Below are 21,479 nucleotides of genomic sequence, written 5' to 3'. Positions count from 1 at the left end.
GAGCGACCCCCGAGACCCCCGACCTGCCCCCGGGACCCCCGGACTGCCCCCGAGACCCCCGAACTGCCCCCCGGGGACCCCCCAAACTGCCCCCATGACCAACCAAGACCCCCACACCCAGGGGGCTACAGGGAGGGCACGTCAGGACCCCCACCCAGTCCCCCAAATTAACATAGATGGGTATTGAGCCCCCCCAGGACCCCCGAACACCCCCCAAATCCCCCCCCCAGGACCCCTGAACCCACCCCCCTATTTTGGGGACCCCTCCTTCCTCCCCAACTTTCCCCCCAGAACCACAGGGGTCTTATTTTGGAGACCCCTCCTCAAACCCACAGATACCCCCCAAAACCAAGGGGGTCACATTTTGGGGGACCCCTCCTCAAACCCACAGATCCCCCCAAAAACCATGGGGGTCACATTTTGGAGACCCCTCTTTAAACCCCCTCCAAAAACCAGTGGGACCCCATTTTGGAGACCCCTCCTCAAATGCACAAACTCCTCCAAAACCAAGGGAATCACATTTTGAGGACCCCTCCCCAAACTCCCCCCGAAAAACCGGTGGGATCCCATTTTGGAGACCCTTCCTCAAAGCCACAAATCCCCCCCAAAAACCTCAGGGTCCCATTATGGAGACCCCTCCTCAACCCTGTAACTCCCCCCCAAAACCAAGGGGGTCGCATTTTAGGGACCCCTCCCCAACTCCCCCCCAAAACCAAAAGGATCCTATTTTAGGGACCCCTCCTCAAAACCCACAAATTCTCCCCAAAAAACCCGGAGGATCCCATTTTAGGGACCCCCCCATTTTGGGGACCCCTCCTCAAACCCACAAATTCTCCCCAAAAACCCGGAGGATCCCATTTTAGGGACCCCACAACCCCTCCCAAAAATGGACCCCCCCATTTTGGGGACCCCCCTCCTCAAACCCACAAATTCTCCCCAAAAACCCGGAGGATCCCATTTTAGGGACCCCACAACCCCTCCCAAAAATGGACCCCTCCATTTTGGAGACCCCTCCTCAAACCCACAAATCCCCCTCAAAACCTCAGGGTCCCATTCTGAGGACCCCTCCTCAAATCCACCAATCCCCCCCAAAAACAGAGAGTCCCAATTTTTGGAGACCCCACAACCTCCCCTATTCAGGAGCCCCCTCCTCATTCCCGGACCCCACACCCCCCCCCCACCATGACCCGGCTGTTCCCGGTTCCCCGTCCCGGTTACCGGCGGCGCGCGGGGGGGCTCGAGCGGCCGCCCCCGGTAGCTCTCACTGAGGCTCAGGCAGTTGTAGCGCCGGCCCCGCGCAGCCCGATCGCTCATGGCGCCCGCATCGGCCGCACCGGGACCTGCGGGAGGGAGGGGGCTCGGTCACACCGGGGCACGCGGGGCCGCCGCCGCCGCTCCCCCCGGTGCCTCTCCCGGTACAGGCCGCAGGCCGCGACCCTCCCCCCCCCCCTCAGAACACCGGAGGGGGGGTCACGGAGCCGCCCCCCCCCTCCTCACACACACCCCCCTAAACCCCGCCCCTCCCCTTACCGGGACCCCCGGCCCCGCCCCCTCTCCGGTACCGGCGGTGGGGGATGGGGCCCCCGGCGTGAGGGGGGCCTCGCCGTTCCAAGATGGCGGCCGGGCCTGCGCTGAGGGAGCCGGGATTGGGGGGGGGGGAAGTGTTACGGGCGGATCCCCGCGCCCCTCCCCCGGCTCCCGTACCCACCTGTCCGCCCCGGGCGGGCTCCGCGTCGGCGGCTCCGCGCTCGGGGGCGGCGGGCGGGGGCGGGCGGGCGCCGGATGGCGGCGGATTCCGCTGCCCCCCCCCTCCCTCCCTCCCTCCGACACAGGGCCCGCTGGGCCTCCGCGCATGCGCCGCGCGCGCCTCGGGCCGCGCCGCGCGCAGCGAGAGGGGCGGGGCCGACGCGGGGGACGCGCCGCCATTGGCTGAGGGGAGCCGAGCGGGCGAGACCAATGCTGTGCGGAGGGGAGGGAGGGAAAGCGCGCCCCCCCCCGCGGAGTGGAGCGGTCCTGGAGGTGACGTCATCTGGCGGCGGCGCTGCGGCGCCCCCTGGCGGACGGGAGGGATGGCGGCGCTGGTTGCCGTGGAAACGGGAGCCACGCACACCGGGAGGGGGGAACTGGGGACACGGGGAGGGAACTGGGGGGGGAACTGGGGGGGAAATGGGGTTACTGGGAGGGACTGGGAGGGAAATGGGAGGGACTTGGGATGGACTGGGGAGCTCCCCGGGCCCGCCCCCGCTCTCGGCTCCCCCGCGGCCGCGGCCGTTCCCGGTACTGAACCCGCCCGGGTCGGAGTTTTTGCCCAATTTCCGCTTTTATTGGGACTTTCCGCTATAAATTACACAGCAGTGAATAAATTACCGGCCCCGCCCGCGCCCGGGGCTGCTCGGCCGCAAAATTCGCCATAAATAGATAAAACTCTTATTAAAAAACCTGATACAAACGTACAAAAGTTACATATAAAACGTCTATAAATAGAAAAATAAATAAATTTAGCTTCTCGCAGCGCGTTCGTCGGTCCCGGTTGGTGCTGCTGGTGCTGATTCCAGCCGGGACCCAAACCCGGAGACCCCCGAGACCCCCCCCTGAGACACCCAGAGACCCCTGGAGCTTCTGGAGCCCCCCAGAGACCCCCCAAGACCCCAAAGCCCCCTGAGACCCCCAGAGCTCTCAGAGACCCCCAAGACCTCAAAGCCTCCAGAAGTCCTGGAACCCTCCTGAGACCTCCCAAGACCCCTGAAGACCCCAGAGCTCTCAGAGACCCTGGAACTCCCAGAGACGCCCAGAGCTCTCAGAGACCCCCAAGACCCCAGAACCCCCAAAGGTCCTGAAGCCCCCAGAGCTCCCCAAGACCCCTGAAGTCCCCAGAGCTCCCCAAGACCCCCCGAGTCCCAGAGCCCCCCCAGAGCTCCCCAAGACCCCTGAAGCCCCCAGAGCTCCCCAAAACCCCCGAATCCCCCCCCAAACCCCCCCTAATCCACGCCCAGCACCCCGAAATAGGCGTGCCCGGCGCCGTGCAGGTCCAGGAAGCGGCCGGCCGAGGTGGTGGGCGGCCAGGCGGTCCCCGCGGCGCAGCTGGAACACGGCGCCCTGGTACAGGGTCTCTGCCCAGAGCCCCCCGAGCCCCCCGGGCGGGCACACGGAGCGGGCGGCGCGCAGCAGCGGCACATCCCGCGGGTACTCTCGCGAGAGCGCCGCGACAACCGCCAAGCGGAGCGGCCGCCTGGGGGGCGCTCCCCGGGCCCCGCAGCGCCCGCCCGAGAACGCGGCCGAGGCGTAGACGAAGTAGAGCCCGTCCCGGGGCACCACCAGGCGGGTTCTCCCGCGCAGGCGCACTCCGTTCCGCACCAGCGCCGGCGCCACGCCCGCCTGCCAGCGCAGGGAGCCGCGGGAGGACGGCCATGGGAGAGGCTGGAAATGGGGGAAAAATTGGGTTAAAATATAAAATAGATACAGAAATCTACAGAAATCCCCCCAAAATCCCCCGCCTGCCAGCGCAGGGAGCCGCGGGAGGACGGCCATGGAGAGGCTGGAAATGGGGAAAAACTAGGTTAAAATATTATATTTACATATATATATATATACAAAATTATCCCAAAAATCCACAGAAATCCCCCAAAAAACTGCCCCAAAATCCCGGCCTGCCAGCGCAGGGAGCCGCGGGAGGACGGCCATGGAGAGGCTGGAAATGGGGAAATTAAATGGTTAAAATATAAAATATATACAAAAATCTACAGAAATCCCCCCAAAATCCCGGCCCTGCCAGCGCAGGGAGCGCGCGGGAGGACGGCCATGGAGAGGCTGGAAGGGAAATTAAATGGTTAAAATATAAAATGTATACAAAAATATAACCAAAAATATACAAAAACTGCCCTAAAAATCCACAGAGAAATCCCCAAAAAACTGCCCCAAAATCCCCGGCCTGCCAGCGCAGGGAGCCGCGGGAGAGGACGGCCATGGAGAGGCTGGAAGGGAAATTAAATGGTTAAAATATAAAATAGATACAGAAATCCACAAAAATCCCCACCAAAACAGCCCCAAAAAAATGCACAGAAATCCTCAAAAAACTGCCCCAAAAAAAACCACAGAAATCCCCAAAAAACTGCCCCAAAAATCCACAGAAATAGCCCCAAAATCCCGGCCTGCCAGCGCAGGGAGCCGCGGGAGGACGGCCATGGAGAGGCTGGAAAGGGGAAAAATTGGGTTAAAATATAAAATATATACAAAAATATAACCAAAAATATACAAAAAACTGCCCTAAAACTCCACAGAGAAATCCCCAAAAAACTGCCCCAAAAATCCACAGAAATAGCCCCAAAATCCCGGCCTGCCAGCGCAGGGAGCCGCGGGAGGACGGCCATGGAGAGGCTGGAAACGGGGAAAACTGGGTTAAAACATAAAATATATACAAAAATCCACAGAAATCCCCACCAAAACAGCCCCAAAAAATGCACAGAAATCCCCAAAAAACTGCCCCAAAAATCCACAGAAATAACCCCAAAATCCCCGCCTGCCAGCGCAGGGACCCCGCGGGAGAGGACGGCCATGGAGAGGCTGGAAGGGAAATTAAATGGTTAAAGTATAAAATATATACAAAAATATAACCAAAAATATACAAAAACTGCCCAAAAAATCCACAGAGAAATCCCCAAAAAACTGCCCCAAAATCCCCCGCCTGCCAGCGCAGGGAGCCGCGGGAGGACGGCCATGGCGAGGCTGGAAATGGGAAAAACTGGGTTAAAATATAATATATATATGAAATTATCCAAAAATCCACAGAAATAACCCCAAAATCCCCCGCCTGCCAGCAAAATCCCCGCCTGCCAGCGCAGGGAGCCGCGGGAGGACGGCCACGGAGAGGCTGGAAATGGGGAAATTAAATGGTTAAAGTATAAAATATATACAAAAATCCACAGAAATCCCCAAAAAAACTGCCCCAAAAAACCCCAAAAATCCATAGAAATCCCCCCAAAAATCCCCGCCTGCCAGCGCAGGGAGCCGTGGGAGGACGGCCATGGAGAGGCTGGAAATGAAATGGTTAAAATATAAAATATATACAAAAATATAACCAAAAATATACAAAAACTGCCCTAAAAATCCACAGAGAAATCCCAAAAAGCTGCCCCAAAAATCCACAGAAATCCCCCCAAAATCCCCGGCCTGCCAGCGCAGGGAGCCGCGGGAGGACGGCCATGGAGAGGCTGGAAATGGGGAAATGAAATGGTTAAAATATAATATATATACAAAAATCCACAGAAATCCCCACCAAAACAGCCCCAAAAAAATGCACAGAAATCCTCAAAAAACTGCCCCAAAAAATCCACAGAAAAATCCCCAAAAACTGCCCCAAAAATCCACAGAAATCCCCAAAAATCCACAGAAATCCCCAAAAAGCTGCCCCAAAAAATCCACAGAAAAATCCCCAAAAACTGCCCCAAAAAATCCAGAGAAATCCCCAAAAAGCTGCCCAAAAATCCACAGAAATAGCCCCAAAATCCCGGCCTGCCAGCGCAGGGAGCCGCGGGAGGACGGCCATGGAGAGGCTGGAAATGGGGAAATAAAATGGTTAAAATATGAAATATATACAAAAATCCACAGAAATCCCCCCAAAATCCCCGCCTGCCAGCGCAGGGAGCCGCGGGAGGACGGCCACGGAGAGGCTGGAAATGAAATGGTTAAAATATAAAATATATACAAAAATATAACCAAAAATATACAAAAACTGCCCAAAAAATCCACAGAAAAATCCCCAAAAAACTGCCCCAAAATCCCGGCCTGCCAGCGCAGGGAGCCGCGGGAGGACGGCCATGGAGAGGCTGGAAATGGGGAAATTAAATGGTTAAAATATGAAATATATACAAAAATCTACAGAAATCCCCCCAAAATCCCCGCCTGCCAGCGCAGGGAGCCGCGGGAGGACGGCCATGGAGAGGCTGGAAGGGAAATGAAATGGTTAAAATATGAAATATATACAAGAATCTACAGAAATCCCCAAAAAGCTGCCCCAAAAATCCACACAGAAATCCCCAAAAAACTGCCCCAAAATCCCCGGCCTGCCAGCGCAGGGAGCCGCGGGAGGACGGCCATGGAGAGGCTGGAAGGGAAATAAAATGGTTAAAATATAAAATACATACAAAATTATAACCAAAAATATACAAAAACTGCCCCAAAAATCCACAGAAATAGCCCCAAAATCCCGGCCTGCCAGCGCAGGGAGCCGCGGGAGGACGGCCACGGAGAGGCTGGAAATGGGAAAAACTGGGTTAAAATATAAAATATATACAAAATTATCCAAAAATCTACAGAAATCCCCCCAAAATCCCGGCCTGCCAGCGCAGGGAGCTGCGGGAGGACGGCCATGGAGAGGCTGGAAATGGGAAAAACTGGGTTAAAATATAAAATACATACAAAAATATAACCAAAAATATACAAAAACTGCCCAAAAAATCCACAGAGAAATCCCCAAAAAACTGCCCCAAAAATCCACAGAAATCCCCCCAAAATCCCGGCCTGCCAGCGCAGGGAGCCGCAGGAGGACGGCCATGGAGAGGCTGGAAATGGGAAAAACTGGGTTAAGATATAATATATATACAAAAATCCACAGAAATCCCCACCAAAACAGCCCCAAAAAATGCACAGATATCCTCAAAAAACTGCCCCAAAAAAACCACAGAAAAATCCCCAAAAAGCTGCCCCAAAAATCCACAGAAATCCCCAAAAATCCACAGAAATCCCCAAAAAGCTGCCCCAAAAAATCCACAGAAAAATCCCCAAAAACTGCCCCAAAAAATCCAGAGAAATCCCCAAAAAAACTGCCCCAAAAATCCACAGAAATAGCCCCAAAATCCCCGCCTGTCAGCACAGGGAGCCGCGGGAGGACGGCCACGGTGAGGCTGGAAGGGAAATGAAATGGTTAAAATATAAAACATATACAAAAATCCACAGAAATCCCCAAAAAAACCCAAAAATCCACAGAAATAGCCCCAAAATCCCGGCCTGCCAGCGCCTGCCAGGGACGAGGGCAACAAAGAGAGGAGAAATTGGGTTAAAATACAAAACCCACGATTCCAAAAATCCCCCAAAAACGCCCCAAAAATCCCTGCGTGCCCCAGCACAGAGCGTGGGAGGGAGCAACGGGAGCTGCGACACCGAGAACGCCCAGAATTGCCCAAAATTACCCAAAACCCCCCGAAATTCTGCTCCTCCCACAGCAGGGATTGCCACGGCCGGGGGAGCAAAGGCTCCCAGTACAAACCAGTATAAACCAGTAACCCCAAATCCCCCTTTAACCCATCCCAGCCCATCCCAGTATAAACCAGTATAAACCAGTAACCCCAAATCCCATTTTAACCCTTTCCTAGCGCACCCAATCCCCTCCCAGTCCCTCCCAGTACAAACCAGTATAACCCAGTAACCCCGAATCCCCCTTTAACCTTTTCCAGCCCCTCCCAGTATAAACCAGTATAAACCAGTAACCACAAATCCCCTTTAACCCTTTCCCAGCCTCTCCCAGTATAAATCAGTAACCCCAAACCGCAAACCAGTACAAACCAGTAACCCCAAATCCCCCTTTAACCCTTTTCCAGTGCCCCCCAGTGCCTCCCAGTACAAACCAGTAACCCCAAATCCCAAACCAGTATAAACCAGTAACCCCAAATCCACCTTTAACCCTTTTCCAGTGCCTCCCAGTTTGCCCCAGTGCCCCCCCATCCATTCCCAGTCCCTCCCAGTATAAACCAGTAACCCCAAAACCCCCTTTAACTCTTTCCCAGCCCCTCCCACTATAAACCAGTAACCCCGAACCCCAAACCAGTATAAACCAGTAACCCCAAACCCCCTTTAACCCTTTCCCAGTGCCCTCCCAGTACAAACCAGTAACCCCAAATTCCCCTTTAACCCTTTCCCAGTGCCCCCCAGTACAAACCAGTATAAACCAGTAACCCCAATTCCCCTTTAACCCTTTCCCAGCCCCTCCCAGTACAAACCAGTATAACCCAGTAACCCCAATTCCCCTTTAACCCCTTCCCAGTGCCCCCAGTTTCTCACCCACAACGTGCGCAGCCGGTCTGTCTCCTCGTGTCACCTGCGGGGGGGGGCCCTGGGGACACAGGGGGGGGCGTTGGGATATTGGGGGGACCCCATGAGGGGGTCTGGGGGTGTCCCTGGGGGTCCCTGGGGGTGACCCTGGGGGTGACCCTGGGGGTCTGGGGGTGTCCCTGGGGGGTCTGGGGGTGTCTAAATGGGTCTGGGGGTGACCCTGGGGGGGTCTGGGGGTGTCTAAATGGGTCTGGGGGGGTCCCTGGGGGTCCCTGGGGGTCTGGGGGTGACCCTGGGGGTCTGGGGGGGTCCCTGGGGGTCTGGGGGTCTCTGGGGGGGCACTCACCGGGTATTGCTGGGGGCGGCGTCTCTGGGAGGTCCTGGGGGGGGACAGAGAGAGGGGTCAGGGGGGGACAAAGGGGTCACAGAGGGGTCATAGAGGGGTCACAGAGGGGTCACAGAGGGGTCACAAAGGGGACAAATGGGGGGGCAAATGGGGGGCAGTTCCACAGGACAGGGGGTGACACAGGGGGGACATGGATGGGGGGGTCCATAGGACACAGGTGACATGGAGGGGGTCCACACCTTTGGGGACAGGCACGTGGCCCACAGGGGACACGTGGGGGACACACAGGTGACACATGGCAGGGTCTATAGGACAGGGAATAACATACAGGTGACACAGAGGGGACACAGGTGACACACAGGTGACACAGGGGACACACAGGTGACATAGAAGGGGTCCACAGGACACTGAAGGGACACACAGGTGACATGGAGGGGGTCCATAGGACAAGGGGGGGGACACAGAGGTGACACAGGGGACACACAGGCAGTCCATGGGACACAGGGGACACACAGGTGACATGGAGGGGACACACAGGTGACACACAGGTGACACAGGGGGACACACAGGTGACATGGAGGGGGTCCACAGGACACTGAAGGGACACAGAGGTGACACAGGTGACACACAGGGGACACACAGGCAGTCCATGGGACACAGGTGACACACAGGTGACACGGGGGGGGGGTCCATAGGACACTGAAGGGACACAGAGGTGACACAGAGGGGGTCCATAGGACAAGGGGGGGGGACACACAGGGGACACAGGGGACACAGAGGGGACACACAGGTGACACATGGCAGGGTCTATAGGACAGAGAATAACATACAGGTGACACAGGTGACACACAGGTGACACGGGGGGGGGGTCCATACCTGTCGGGGCAGCCGCGTGGCCCCCGCGGGCAGCACCAGCACCAGCAGCAGCAGCGCCACACCCGCGACACCGGGAACGGTGACGGTGACAGAGGCGACACCGGGAACGGTGACAGAGGCGACAGAAACGCTACGGGCCCGGGGGGGGCGCGGGGGGGGCCCGGCCATGGCGGCTCTGACCCGGCCAGGCCCCCCCCCGGAACCTTTAAGAGCCCCCCCGGCCCCCGCACGGGGCGGCCCCGGCACTGGGACTCCCCCCGGAACCGGAAACGGAACCGAGACCGGAACCACCGGGGGAAGGGATGGGGGGGGGGGTCCCCGGCCGCTCTCCCCTCCCTCAAACTCCACAGACGCCCCCCCCCCCCAATTAATGAGCCAGCCCTTAGTTAACAGCTCAGTTAATCAGATCGTTAATTATTATGATCTAATTATAGGGGGGGAATTAAGCAGCTAATTATGTTAATGAGACCCCGCCCCCGCCGCGCTGGGTTTTCCCATTGTGGGGGCGGGGGGGAGCCCCAAAAAGCGGAACGGCCCAAAAAAGCGCCTGAGGGGGGGCGGGGGGGGGACAAAAAATCCCACAGGGGGAAACCAAAAATTGCAATGGGGGGGGCTGTCCCAAAATTGCATTGCGGAGACCCAAAAAAATGTGGGGGTCCCAAAAATCGCCCTGGGGGGGTCCCAAAAATCTGGAGGGGGGCCAAAAATTGTCCTGAGGGGTCCCAAAAACTCTGGGGGAGGGTCCCAAAAATTCGGGGGAGGGGGATCCCAAAAAACGCCGTGAGGGGGGGACACCCAAAATTCACATTTTTGGCATTTAGGGCGACCCAAAAATCCGGGGGGAGCCCAAAACTGTCCCGGGGGGGCCCTGAAAATCTGGGGGGGGGGGGGGGGCTCAAAAACCGCCCTGGAAAGCCCCAAAAATCGGGGGGGGAGCAAAAACCGCCTTGTGCAAAAAAACAGGACAAAAAACGGGCGAAAAACGCCCTGGTGGGGTTCCAAAAAATCCGGAAGGGCCCCAAAAATTCGAGGCAAAACCAAAACGGTCCCGAGGAAGCCCCAAAATTCCGGGGAGGGGCCCTGAAAACCGTCCCGGGGGGGGGGCCCAAAACCACATGTGGGGAATCTGAAACTCTGGGGGGGCCCCAAACGGTCCCGAGAGCGCCCCAAAATTCCGGGGAGGGGCCCAAAACCACAAGTGGAGAATCTGAAACCCCGGGGGAACCCCAAAAACCGCCCGCGGGGGGGGAGGAGGGGGCTTTAAAAATCCGGGAGAGTCCAAAAACCGCCCGGGGAGGGGGGGCTCCAAAAATCCGGGAGGGTCCAAAAACCGCCCGGGGAGGGGGTGGGCTCCAAAAATCCGGAAGGGTCCAAAAACCGCCCGGGAGGGGTCCCGGGGGTCTCTCAGGTGCCTCAGGGGGGTCTCTGGAGGGGTTTTGGGGGTCCCGGGGCCTTCTCAGGGGGGTCCCGGTGGTCTCGGGGGGGTCCCGATGTCTCTGAGGGGGTCCCAAGGGGGATTTTGAGGGTCCCGGTGGTCCCGGTGCTCCCTCAGGTGCCTGAGGGATTCTCCGGTGCCTCCTCCCGTTCCCATTCTCGCCTCATCCAGATCTCCCATCCCCGTTCCGCCTCCTCGGTACCGAACCGGGCCCGGTCCCGCTCCCGGTGCTGCCCCCGGTCCGGCCCCGCCTCAGAACCGAACCGGGCCCGGTTCTGTTTCCGGTTCTGCTCCCGGTTCCGGTCCCGGTGCGGCCCCGCCACGGCCGCGGTGTCGCCGGGCCCGAAGTGCGAGATCCGGGCCCGGTTCCGGTGCCGGCCCCGCGCCCAGCCCAGCCCGGCCCGGTCCCGTTTGAGCTCCGTGGGCACCGGGAGGAGCCGCCCCCGCCCCGCCGGCCCAGCCCGCCGCCGGCCCAGCCCGCCCGCAGCAGCAGCCGGTACCCGGGCCCGGAGCAGGCGCCGGAACCGGAACCGGGACCGGGAACCCAGCCGGAACCGGAACCGGGGGCGGCGGGCAGGCCCAGCAGGTGCGCGGTGGAGCGGCGGTGCCGGGCGGGGGAGTCACGGAACGAGGCCCCGCAGCTGCGGCAGAAGTGGGCTGGGCTACGGAAACAAACCGTTAATTATTATTACTAGTTAATTACCGAATTATTAATTATTAATTGATTCACGGGAATCGCACCCACCTGGGCGGCTCCGAGGCGGGCTCCGCGCCGCCGCTCTCGGTGAATAAGCTCTCGTAGAAGCTCCGAGCTGCGGCACCGGGATCGGCGGAGGCCGCGGAAGCCTCGGGAGGCGGCGGCGGCGGCGGCTCCGGTTGCAGCTGCCCGTCCTTCCAGCGGCCCGCGGGCTCCCGGGCACGGCGGAACTCGATCAGGGCCATGGCGGCCATCGGGAGGGCCCCGGGGCAGTTTTGAGGGTCCCGTCCGTTCCTTGTCGCCGCCACCGGAAGTTGTGATCGGTGCTGCGGAACCACGTGACGCACCGGGCGGGCTCTGATTGGTCCGCACAGGCGCGGGACCGCAGTCCGGGCGGAAGCTTCGGCGCAGCGCGGCGCTGATTGGTCAACGGAGCGGAAATGGCGGGCGGGCGGCGGTGATTGGTTGTGTCCGGCGCAGGGGCGGGGTTTGGGGCGGAAGCGGCGGCTGCGCGTGCGCGGATCGTGCCCGGAGCGCCCCTCAAGCGGCGGGTGAGGCCCGGGGGGCTCCGGGGGCACCGGGACGGGACCGGGAGGGGCTCGGGAGGGTCCCGGGGGGTCCTGGGGGTCTTTGAGCGCCCCTTGGGGTCCGTCCGGGCCGGCCTTGGTGTGCGGGCGGTGCGGGGGTGCGGGGCTCGGTGGGCCCGGTGAGGCCCCGGCGGTACCGGGAGCACCGGACGGGACCGGGACGGGCTTGGGAGGGTCCCGGGGGCTTCCAGAGGTTCCGAGAGTATCTCGGGGCCCCTCCGGACCTCCCTGTGGTGCGGGAGTGCGGGGCTCGGTGGGCCCGGGGAGCACCGGGAGTTTCCCGGGGGGGGGATTTTGGGGGGGGGGGTCCCGGGAGGGTCTCACGGTCCCCGTTGTTCCCCGCAGATCCCCGGGACCATGAGCAGCTCCGAGGAGGTGTCGTGGATCTCGTGGTTCTGCGGCCTCCGCGGCAACGAGTTCTTCTGTGAGGTGGGGACGGGACCCCCGGTGGGACCCTCGGGGACCCCGAAGGGACCCCCAAGCCCCCCGTTTGCTCCCCAATTGCAGGTGGACGAGGATTACATCCAGGACAAGTTCAACCTGACGGGGCTGAACGAGCAGGTGCCGCACTACAGACAGGCCTGGACATGATCCTGGACCTGGAGCCCGGTAATTGGGGCTGGGGGCTGCGGGGAGGGGTCTGGGGGCTCCATCAGGACGTGATTGTGGAGCCCGGTAATTGGGGCTGGGGGCTTCGGGGAGGGGTCTGGGGGGTCAATCAGGACACGATCCTGGACCTGGAGCTGGGTAATTGGGGCTGGGGGCTGCGGGGGGGGGTATGGGGAATCAATCTGGGCATGATCGTGGAGCTGGAGCAGGGTAATTGGGGCTGGGGGCTTTGGGGGATCAATCTGGGCATGATACTGGAACTGAAGCTGAGTAATTGGGGCTGGGGGCTTTGGGGAGGGGTCTGGGGGCTTTGGGGGGCTTGAAAAGGGTCTGGGGGCTTTGGGGGCATTGATCTGGACATGATCGTGGAGCTGGAGCCGGGTAATTGGGGCTGGGGGCTCAGGGGGTCTCTGGGGGATTTGGGGGCACTCTGGGGGTCTCGGGGGTATTTGGGGGGGTTTTCTGGGGGTCCTGACCCCGTTGTTGCCCCCTCCCCAGACGAGGAGCTGGAGGACAACCCCAACCAGAGTTTTGGGGGGCATTGGGAGGTTTGGGGGTCTCTGGGGGTATTTGGGGGGGTCTCAGGGGGGATTTGGGGGTCTCAGGGGTATTTGGGGGGGTCTCAGGGGGTCCTGACCCCGTCGTTGCCCCCTCCCCAGACGAGGAGCTGGAGGACAACCCCAACCAGAGCGATCTGATCGAGCAGGCGGCCGAGATGCTCTACGGGCTGATCCACGCGCGGTACATCCTGACCAACCGGGGCATCGCCCAGATGGTGAGACCCCTCCCCAAATTACCCTGGGACCCCTCCTCAAATTCCCCCTGAGACCCCTCCCCAAATCCCCTGCCCTGAAATTCCCTCCGAGACCCCTCCCAGAACACCCCCTGATCCACGCGCGGTACATCCTGACCAACCGGGGCATCGCCCAGATGGTGAGACCCCTGAGACCCCTCCCCAAATTACCCTGAGACCCCTCCCCAAATTACCCTGAGACTCCTGCCCTGAAACCAACCCTGACACCCACCCTGAGCCACCCCTGATCCACGCCCGGTACATCCTGACCAACCGGGGCATTGCCCAGATGGTGAGACCCCTCCCCAAATTACCCTGGGACCCCTCCCCAAATTACCCTGAGACCCCTCCCCAAATCCCCCCTGAGGCCAACCCTGACACCCACCCTGAGCCCTCTGATCCACGCCCGGTGCATCCTGACCAACCGGGGCGTCGCCCAGATGGTGAGACCCCTCCCCAAATTACCCTGAGACCCCTGAGACCCTCCCCAAATCCTCTCTGAGACCCCTGCCCTGAAATTCCCTCTGAGACCCCTCCCAGAACATCCCCTGAGCTCCTGAGACCCCCTGATCCACACTCAATATATCCTGACCAACAGGGGCATTGCACAGATGGTGAGACCCCTGAGACCTCTCCCCAAATTACCCTGAGACCCCTCCCCAAATCCCCCCTGAGACCCCTCCCCAAATTACCCTGAGACCCCTCCCCAAATCCCCCTGAGACCCCTGCCCTGAGACCAACCCTGACACCCACCCTGATCCATGCTCGGTACATCCTGACCAACAGGGGCATTGCCCAGATGGTGAGAGACCCCTGAGACCCCCACCCTGAGACCCCCAAACCCCCCAGAGACCCCTGGGACTCCCCCCCTGAGACCCCCCAGGACCCCCATAACCCCCTTTTTCCCCCCTCCCAGTTGGAGAAGTACCAGCAGGGAGACTTCGGGTACTGCCCACGGGTCTACTGCGAGAACCAGCCCATGCTGCCCATCGGTACTGGGGATACTGGGTTATACTGGTTTATACTGGTTTATACTGGGTTATACTGGTTTATACTGGGGGGCACTGCGAGAACCAGCCCATGCTGCCCATCGGTACTGGGGATACTGGGTTATACTGGTTTATACTGGTTTATACTGGGTTATACTGGTTTATACTGGGGGGCACTGCGAGAACCAGCCCATGCTGCCCATCGGTACTGGTTTATACTGGTTTATACTGGGGTATACTGGGTTATACTGGGGGGGGACTGGGGGGCACTGTGAGAACCAGCCCATGCTGCCCATCGGTACTGGTTTATACTGGGTTATATTGGGATATACTGGGTTATACTGGGTTATACTGGTTTATACTGGGGGCACTGCGAGAACCAGCCCATGCTGCCCATCGGTACTGGGGATACTGGGATATACTGGGTTATACTGGGTTATACTGGGTTATACTGGTTTATATTGGGGGGCACTGCGAGAACCCGCCCATGCTGCCCATCGGTACTGGGGATACTGGGTTATACTGGTTTATACTGGGTTATACTGGGGGCACTGTGAGAACCAGCCCATGCTGCCCATCGGTACTGGGGATACTGGGTTATACTGGGATATACTGGGATATACTGGGGGCACTGCGAGAACCAGCCCATGCTGCCCATCGGTACTGGTTTATACTGGTTTATACTGGGTTATACTGGGGGGCACTGCGAGAACCAGCCCATGCTGCCCATCGGTACTGGGGATACTGGTTTATACTGGTTTATACTGGGATGTACTGGGGGCACTGTGAGAACCAGCCCATGCTGCCCATCGGTACTGGGGATACTGGGTTTTGCTGGGATATACTGGTTATACTGAGTTATATTGGTTTATACTGGGTTATATTGGTTTATACTGGTTTATACTGTGTTATACTGGTTTATACTGGTTTATACTGGGGGCACTGTGACAACCAGCCCATGCTGCCCATCAGTACTGGGGATACTGGGATATACTGGTTTATATTGGTTTATACTGGGTTATACTGGTTTATACTGGGTTATACTGGGTTATACTGGTTTATACTGGGGGGCACTGCGAAAACCAGCCCATGCTGCCCATCGGTACTGGGTATACTGGTTTATACTGGGATATACTGGGTTATACTGGTTTATACTGGGTTATACTGGTTTATACTGAATTATACTGGTCCATATTGGTTTATATTGGGTTATACTGGGTTATACTGGGGGGCACTGTGAAAATCAGCCCATGCTGCCCATCAGTACTGGTTTATACTGGGTTATACTGGTTTATATTGGGTTATACTGGGTTACACTGGTTTATACTGGGATATACTGGTTTATACTGGGTTATACTGGTTTATACTGGGGGGCGCTGGGAAAGGGTTAAAGGGGATTTGGGGTTACTGGTTTATATTGGATTATACTGGGTTATACTGGTTTATACTGGGTTATACTGGTTTATACTGGATTATATTAGTTTATACTGGTTTATATTGGGTTATACTGGTTTATACTGGGATATACTGGTTTATACTGGGGGGCGCTGGGATAGGGTTAAAGGGGATTTGGGGTTACTGGTTTGTACTGGTTTGTACTGGAAGGAGTCGCTTTGGGGTTATTTGGAGTTGATTTGGGATTTATTTGGGATCTTTTTCGAGTTTATTTGGGGTCCCTCAGAGAGGATTTTTTGGGGTTTTTTGGGGTTTATTTGGGGTTTTTTGGGGTTTTCTCTCACAGGGTTTATTTGGGGTTTTTTTGGGTTTATTTGGGGTTTTTTGGGGTTTTCTCTCACAGGGTTTTTTTGGGGTTTTTTGAGGTTTATTTGGGGTTTTTTGGGGTTTTCTGCCATAGGGTTTATTTGGGTTTTTTTGGGGTTTTTTGGGGTGTTTATTTGGGATCTCTTTGGGATTCATTTGGGGTCTCTTTGGGGTCTCTCAAAGAGGTTTTTTTAGGGTTTATTTGGGGTTTTTTGGAGGTTTTCCCCATAGGGTCTCTTAGAGGTTTTTCTGGGTTTTTTGGGGTGTCTGTTTGGGATTTATTTGGGGTCTCTTTGGGATTTATTTGGGGTATATTTAGCATTTATTTGGGATTTATTTGGAGTCTTTTCGGGGTTCATTTGAGGTTTTTCTGGGATTTTTCCCCACGGGGTCCCTCAGTGGGATTTATTTGGGGGGTTTTTGGGGTTTATTTGGGGTTTTCCCCCACGGGGTCTCCTGATGGGTTTATTTGGGATTTTTTGGGCTTTATTTATGATTTTTTTGGGCTTTATTTGTGATTTTTTTGGGGCTTTATTTGTGATTTTTTGGGCTTTATTTGTGATTTTTTTGGGGCTTTACTTGGGATTTTTTGGGCTTTATTTATGATTTTTTTGGGCTTTATTTGTGATTTTTTTTTGGGCTTTATTTGGGATTTTTTGGGCTTTATTTGGGGTCTCTTAGGAAGGATTATTTGGAATTTTTGGTTTTTTTTTTTTCGTTTTTCCCACACGGGGTCCCTTAGGAGGGTTTGTATGGGGATTTTTTGGGGTCTCTGATTTGGGTCTGGGGTCCCAGGGCTGTCGGACATCCCCGGGGAGGCCATGGTGAAGCTCTATTGCCCCAAGTGCATGGACTTGTACACACTGTGGGGCTGGGGTCCCTTTGGGGGGGTTTCTATGGGGATTTTTGGGGTCTCTGATTTGGGTCTGGGGTCCCTGTGCCCCCCAGGGCTGTCGGACATCCCCGGGGAGGCCATGGTGAAGCTCTATTGCCCCAAGTGCATGGACTTGTACACACCGTGGGGCTGGGGTCCCTTTGGGGGGGGTTGCTATGGGGATTTTGGGGGTCCCTGATTTGGGTCTGGGGTCCCAGGGCTGTCGGACATCCCCGGGGAGGCCATGGTGAAGCTCTATTGCCCCAAGTGCATGGACGTGTACACACTGTGGGGCTGGGGTCCCTTTGGGGGGTTTCTGTGGGGGATTTCTATGGGGATTTTTGGGATTTTTGGGGTCTCTGATTTGGGTCTGGGGTCCCAGGGCTGTCGGACATCCCCGGGGAGGCCATGGTGAAGCTCTACTGCCCCAAGTGCATGGACGTGTACACACTGTGGGGCTGGGGTCCCTTTTGGGGGGGGTTTCTATGGGGATTTTTGGGTTCTTTGGGGTCTCTGATTTGGGTCTGGGGTCTCTGATTTGGGTCTGGGGTCCCAGGGCTGTCGGACATCCCCGGGGAGGCCATGGTGAAGCTCTACTGCCCCAAGTGCATGGACGTGTACACACCGTGGGGCTGGGGTCTCTTTGGGGGGATTTCTATGGGGATTTTTGGGTTCTTTGGGGGTCTCTGATTTGGGTCTGGGGTCTCTGGGGTCCCAGGGCTGTCGGACATCCCCGGGGAGGCCATGGTGAAGCTCTATTGCCCCAAGTGCATGGACTTGTACACACCGTGGGGCTAGGGTCCCTTTGGGGGGGGTTGCTATGGGGATTTTGGGGGTCCCTGATTTGGGTCTGGGGTCCCAGGGCTGTCGGACATCCCCGGGGAGGCCATGGTGAAGCTCTATTGCCCCAAGTGCATGGACTTGTACACACTGTGGGGCTGGGGTCCCTTTGGGGGGGGTTTCTATGGGGATTTTTGGGGTCTCTGATTTGGGTCTGGGGTCCCTGTGCCCCCCAGGGCTGTCGGACATCCCTGGGGAGGCCATGGTGAAGCTCTATTGCCCCAAGTGCATGGACGTGTACACACTGTGGGGCTGGGGTCCCTTTTGGGGGGGGTTTCTATGGGGATTTTTGGGTTCTTTGGGGTCTCTGATTTGGGTCTGGGGTCTCTGATTTGGGTCTGGGGTCCCAGGGCTGTCGGACATCCCCGGGGAGGCCATGGTGAAGCTCTACTGCCCCAAGTGCATGGACGTGTACACACTGTGGGGCTGGGGTCCCTTTTGGGGGGGGTTTCTATGGGGATTTTTGGGTTCTTTGGGGTCTCTGATTTGGGTCTGGGGTCTCTGATTTGGGTCTGGGGTCCCAGGGCTGTCGGACATCCCCGGGGAGGCCATGGTGAAGCTCTACTGCCCCAAGTGCATGGACTTGTACACACCGTGGGGCTGGGGTCTCTTTGGGGGGATTTCTATGGGGATTTTTGGGTTCTTTGGGGGTCTCTGATTTGGGTCTGGGGTCTCTGGGGTCCCAGGGCTGTCGGACATCCCCGGGGAGGCCATGGTGAAGCTCTACTGCCCCAAGTGCATGGACTTGTACACACCGTGGGGCTGGGGTCCCTTTGGGGGGGTTTCTATGGGGATTTTTGGGGTTCTTTGGGGTCTCTGATTTGGGTCTGGGGTCCCTGATTTGGGTCTGGGGTCCCAGGGCTGTCGGACATCCCCGGGGAGGCCATGGTGAAGCTCTATTGCCCCAAGTGCATGGACTTGTACACACCGTGGGGCTGGGGTCCCTTTGGGGGGATTTCTATGGGGATTTTTGGGTTCTTTGGGGGTCTCTGATTTGGGTCTGGGGTCTCTGGGGTCCCAGGGCTGTCGGACATCCCCGGGGAGGCCATGGTGAAGCTCTACTGCCCCAAGTGCATGGACTTGTACACACCGTGGGGCTGGGGTCCCTTTGGGGGGGTTTCTATGGGGATTTTTGGGGTTCTTTGGGGTCTCTGATTTGGGTCTGGGGTCTCTGATTTGGGTCTGGGGTCCCTGTGCCCCCCAGGGCTGTCGGACATCCCCGGGGAGGCCATGGTGAAGCTCTACTGCCCCAAGTGCATGGACGTGTACACGCCCAAGTCGTCGCGGCACCACCACACGGACGGCGCCTACTTCGGCACCGGCTTCCCGCACATGCTGTTCATGGTGCACCCCGAGTACCGGCCCAAGCGCCCCGCCAACCAGTTCGTGCCCAGGTCAGGCACCAAAAACACCCCAAAACACCCCAAAACACCCCAAAAATATTCCCAAAAATATTCCCAAAAACCCGCCCAAAAATCCCCAAAAACCCGCCCAAAAATCCCTAAAACCACCCCGAGTACCGGCCCAAGCGCCCCGCCAACCAGTTCGTGCCCAGGTTGGTGAAACACCCCCAAAACACCCCAAAAAATCCCCAAAAACACCCCAAAAAATCCCAAAAAAATATTCCCAAAAACATCCTCAAAAACACCCCAAGTACCGGCCCAAGCGCCCCGCCAACCAGTTCGTGCCCAGGTCAGTGAAACACCCCCAAAAATATCCCCAAAACACCCCAAAAGTATTCCCAAAAATATTCCCAAAACATCCCCAAAAATATTCCCAAAAAATCCCCAAAAACACCCCGAGTACCGGCCCAAGCGCCCTGCCAACCAGTTCGTGCCCAGGTCAGTGAAACACCCCCAAAACACCCCAAAAATATTCCCAAAATCACCCCCAAAACACCCCAAAAAATCCCCAAAAATATTCCCAAAAACACCCCGAGTACCGGCCCAAGCGCCCCGCCAACCAGTTCGTGCCCAGGTCAGTGAAACATCCCCAAAACACCCCAAAAAATCCCCAAAAATATTCCCAAAACATCCCCAAAAACCTGCCCAAAAATCCCCCAAAACACACCCCCAAAACACCCCAAAAATCCCCAAAAATATTCCCAAAAATATTCCCAAAAACACCCCCAAAACACCCCAAAAATATTCCCAAAAGCACCCCCAAAACACCCCAAAAAATCCCCAAAAACATCCCCAAAACCACCCCGAGTACCGGCCCAAGCGCCCCGCCAACCAGTTCGTGCCCAGGTCGGACACCCCAAAAACACCCCCAAAGCACCTCAAAAATATTCCCAAAAACACCCCCAAAACATCCCCCAAAAACACCCCAGAAACATTTCAAAAACACTCCAAAAAATCCAAAGGTGCACCCCGAGTACCGGCCCAGCAAAAATGAGGTCAAAACTCAGGGAAACAACCCCAAAACACTCAGTGAAAACAAGGTCAAAACTCAGGGAAATTATACCAAAAAGCCCTGAGGAAATGAGGGGGACAAAAAAAGGGAAAACGACCCCAAAACCCCGGTGAAAATCAGCTTAACAAGCACGGATTTTTCCCAAATCCCTGTTTTCCCAAATCCCCATTTTTTCCCCCAAAATCTGCCACTTTCCTCCAAAAATGCCCAATTTCCCCCCAAAAATCCCATATGTTTTCCCAAAATCCCCATTTTTCCCCCAAAATTCCCATTTTTCCCAAAATCCTGGTTTTTCTCCCCAGGCTCTACGGGTTCAAGATCCACCCCATGGCGTACCAGCTGCAGCTCCAGGCCGCCAGCAACTTCAAGAGCCCCGTCAAGACCATCCGCTGAGGGACCCCCAGAAAAACCCCCCAGGACCCCCAAAATGCCCCCAGGACCCCGAACCCCCAACCCCCCCTGACCCCCAAAAGAGATTTGGGCTGAAACGCGGCGATTTTGGCTCTTTTTTGGGGGAATTTGGGCGTCTCGCGGCCTTCGGGCCTGGTTTGGAGGGGTTGGGCGAGTTTGGGGTGGTTTGGTGGAATTTGGGGATTTTGGGTGGAATTTGGGGGGTTTTGGGGTGGTTCTGGTTGGGTGGGGGTCTCTTGGGTAAAATTTGGGGCATTTTGGGTGAAATTAGGGGTCTTTTGGGTGAAATTTGGGGCATTTTGGGTGAAATTTGGGACGTCTCGGGGCCTTCGGGCCTGGTTTGGCAGGGTTGGGCGAGTTTGGGGTGGTTTGGTGGAATTTAGGGGTTCTTTGGGTGGTTTGGTGGAATTTAGGGGTTCTTTGGGTGGTTTGGCAGAATTTGGGATTTTTTGGGGTGGTTTGGGGTGGTTGAGGCTGGTTTGGGGTGAAATTTGGCGCGTTTTGGGTGAAATTAAGGGCATTTTGGTTGCAGTTCCATTGGGGGAATTTGGAGTTGGCCTGGGCGGTTTGGGGACAATCGAGGCCTATGGGGTCACCTTAAACAGATTTTGGGGCACTCCTGGGTGGTTTGGGGAGGAATTTGGGGTCATTTAAGTGGATTTGAGGGATTTCAGGTGGTTTTGTGTATTTTGGGACACTTGGAGCTGGTTTAGGGAGGTTTTGGGTTTGCATCATTTTGGGTGGATTTGGTGCATTCCAGGCCGGCTTTGGGGTCACTTTCGGCTGTTTTGAGTCACCTCCAT

General features: G+C 57.1%; 3 protein-coding genes across 3 annotated transcripts; 1 reads left to right on the top strand and 2 right to left on the bottom strand.

The window, feature by feature from the left end:
- Positions 1–2,978: 2,978 nt before the first annotated feature.
- LOC141725795 (uncharacterized) lies at positions 2,979–10,082 on the bottom strand. The gene is given in 7 exon segments (XM_074529820.1): positions 2,979–3,053; positions 3,055–3,375; positions 4,827–4,867; positions 8,053–8,104; positions 8,390–8,423; positions 9,266–9,646; positions 10,072–10,082. Coding segments are annotated over 7 exon segments (915 nt in total).
- Positions 9,623–13,411, bottom strand: GPANK1 (G-patch domain and ankyrin repeats 1). Its single transcript, XM_074529832.1, is given in 4 exon segments — positions 9,623–11,163; positions 11,166–11,362; positions 11,446–12,593; positions 13,253–13,411. Coding segments are annotated over 3 exon segments (753 nt in total). The 5' UTR covers positions 11,652–12,593; positions 13,253–13,411; the 3' UTR covers positions 9,623–10,813.
- Positions 11,900–20,753, top strand: CSNK2B (casein kinase 2 beta). The gene is given in 8 exon segments (XM_074529833.1): positions 11,900–11,948; positions 12,330–12,413; positions 12,492–12,561; positions 12,564–12,593; positions 13,253–13,368; positions 14,303–14,378; positions 19,055–19,244; positions 20,568–20,753. Coding segments are annotated over 7 exon segments (645 nt in total). The 5' UTR covers positions 11,900–11,948; positions 12,330–12,341; the 3' UTR covers positions 20,659–20,753.
- Positions 20,754–21,479: the final 726 nt, after the last annotated feature.

The sequence above is a fragment of the Zonotrichia albicollis genome, chromosome 31 (assembly GCF_047830755.1).
Source record: "Zonotrichia albicollis isolate bZonAlb1 chromosome 31, bZonAlb1.hap1, whole genome shotgun sequence".
NCBI classification, from domain to species: domain Eukaryota; kingdom Metazoa; phylum Chordata; class Aves; order Passeriformes; family Passerellidae; genus Zonotrichia; species Zonotrichia albicollis.
Note: the sequence above shows the minus strand (reverse complement) of the source record. Positions and strands in the feature narration are given on the sequence as shown.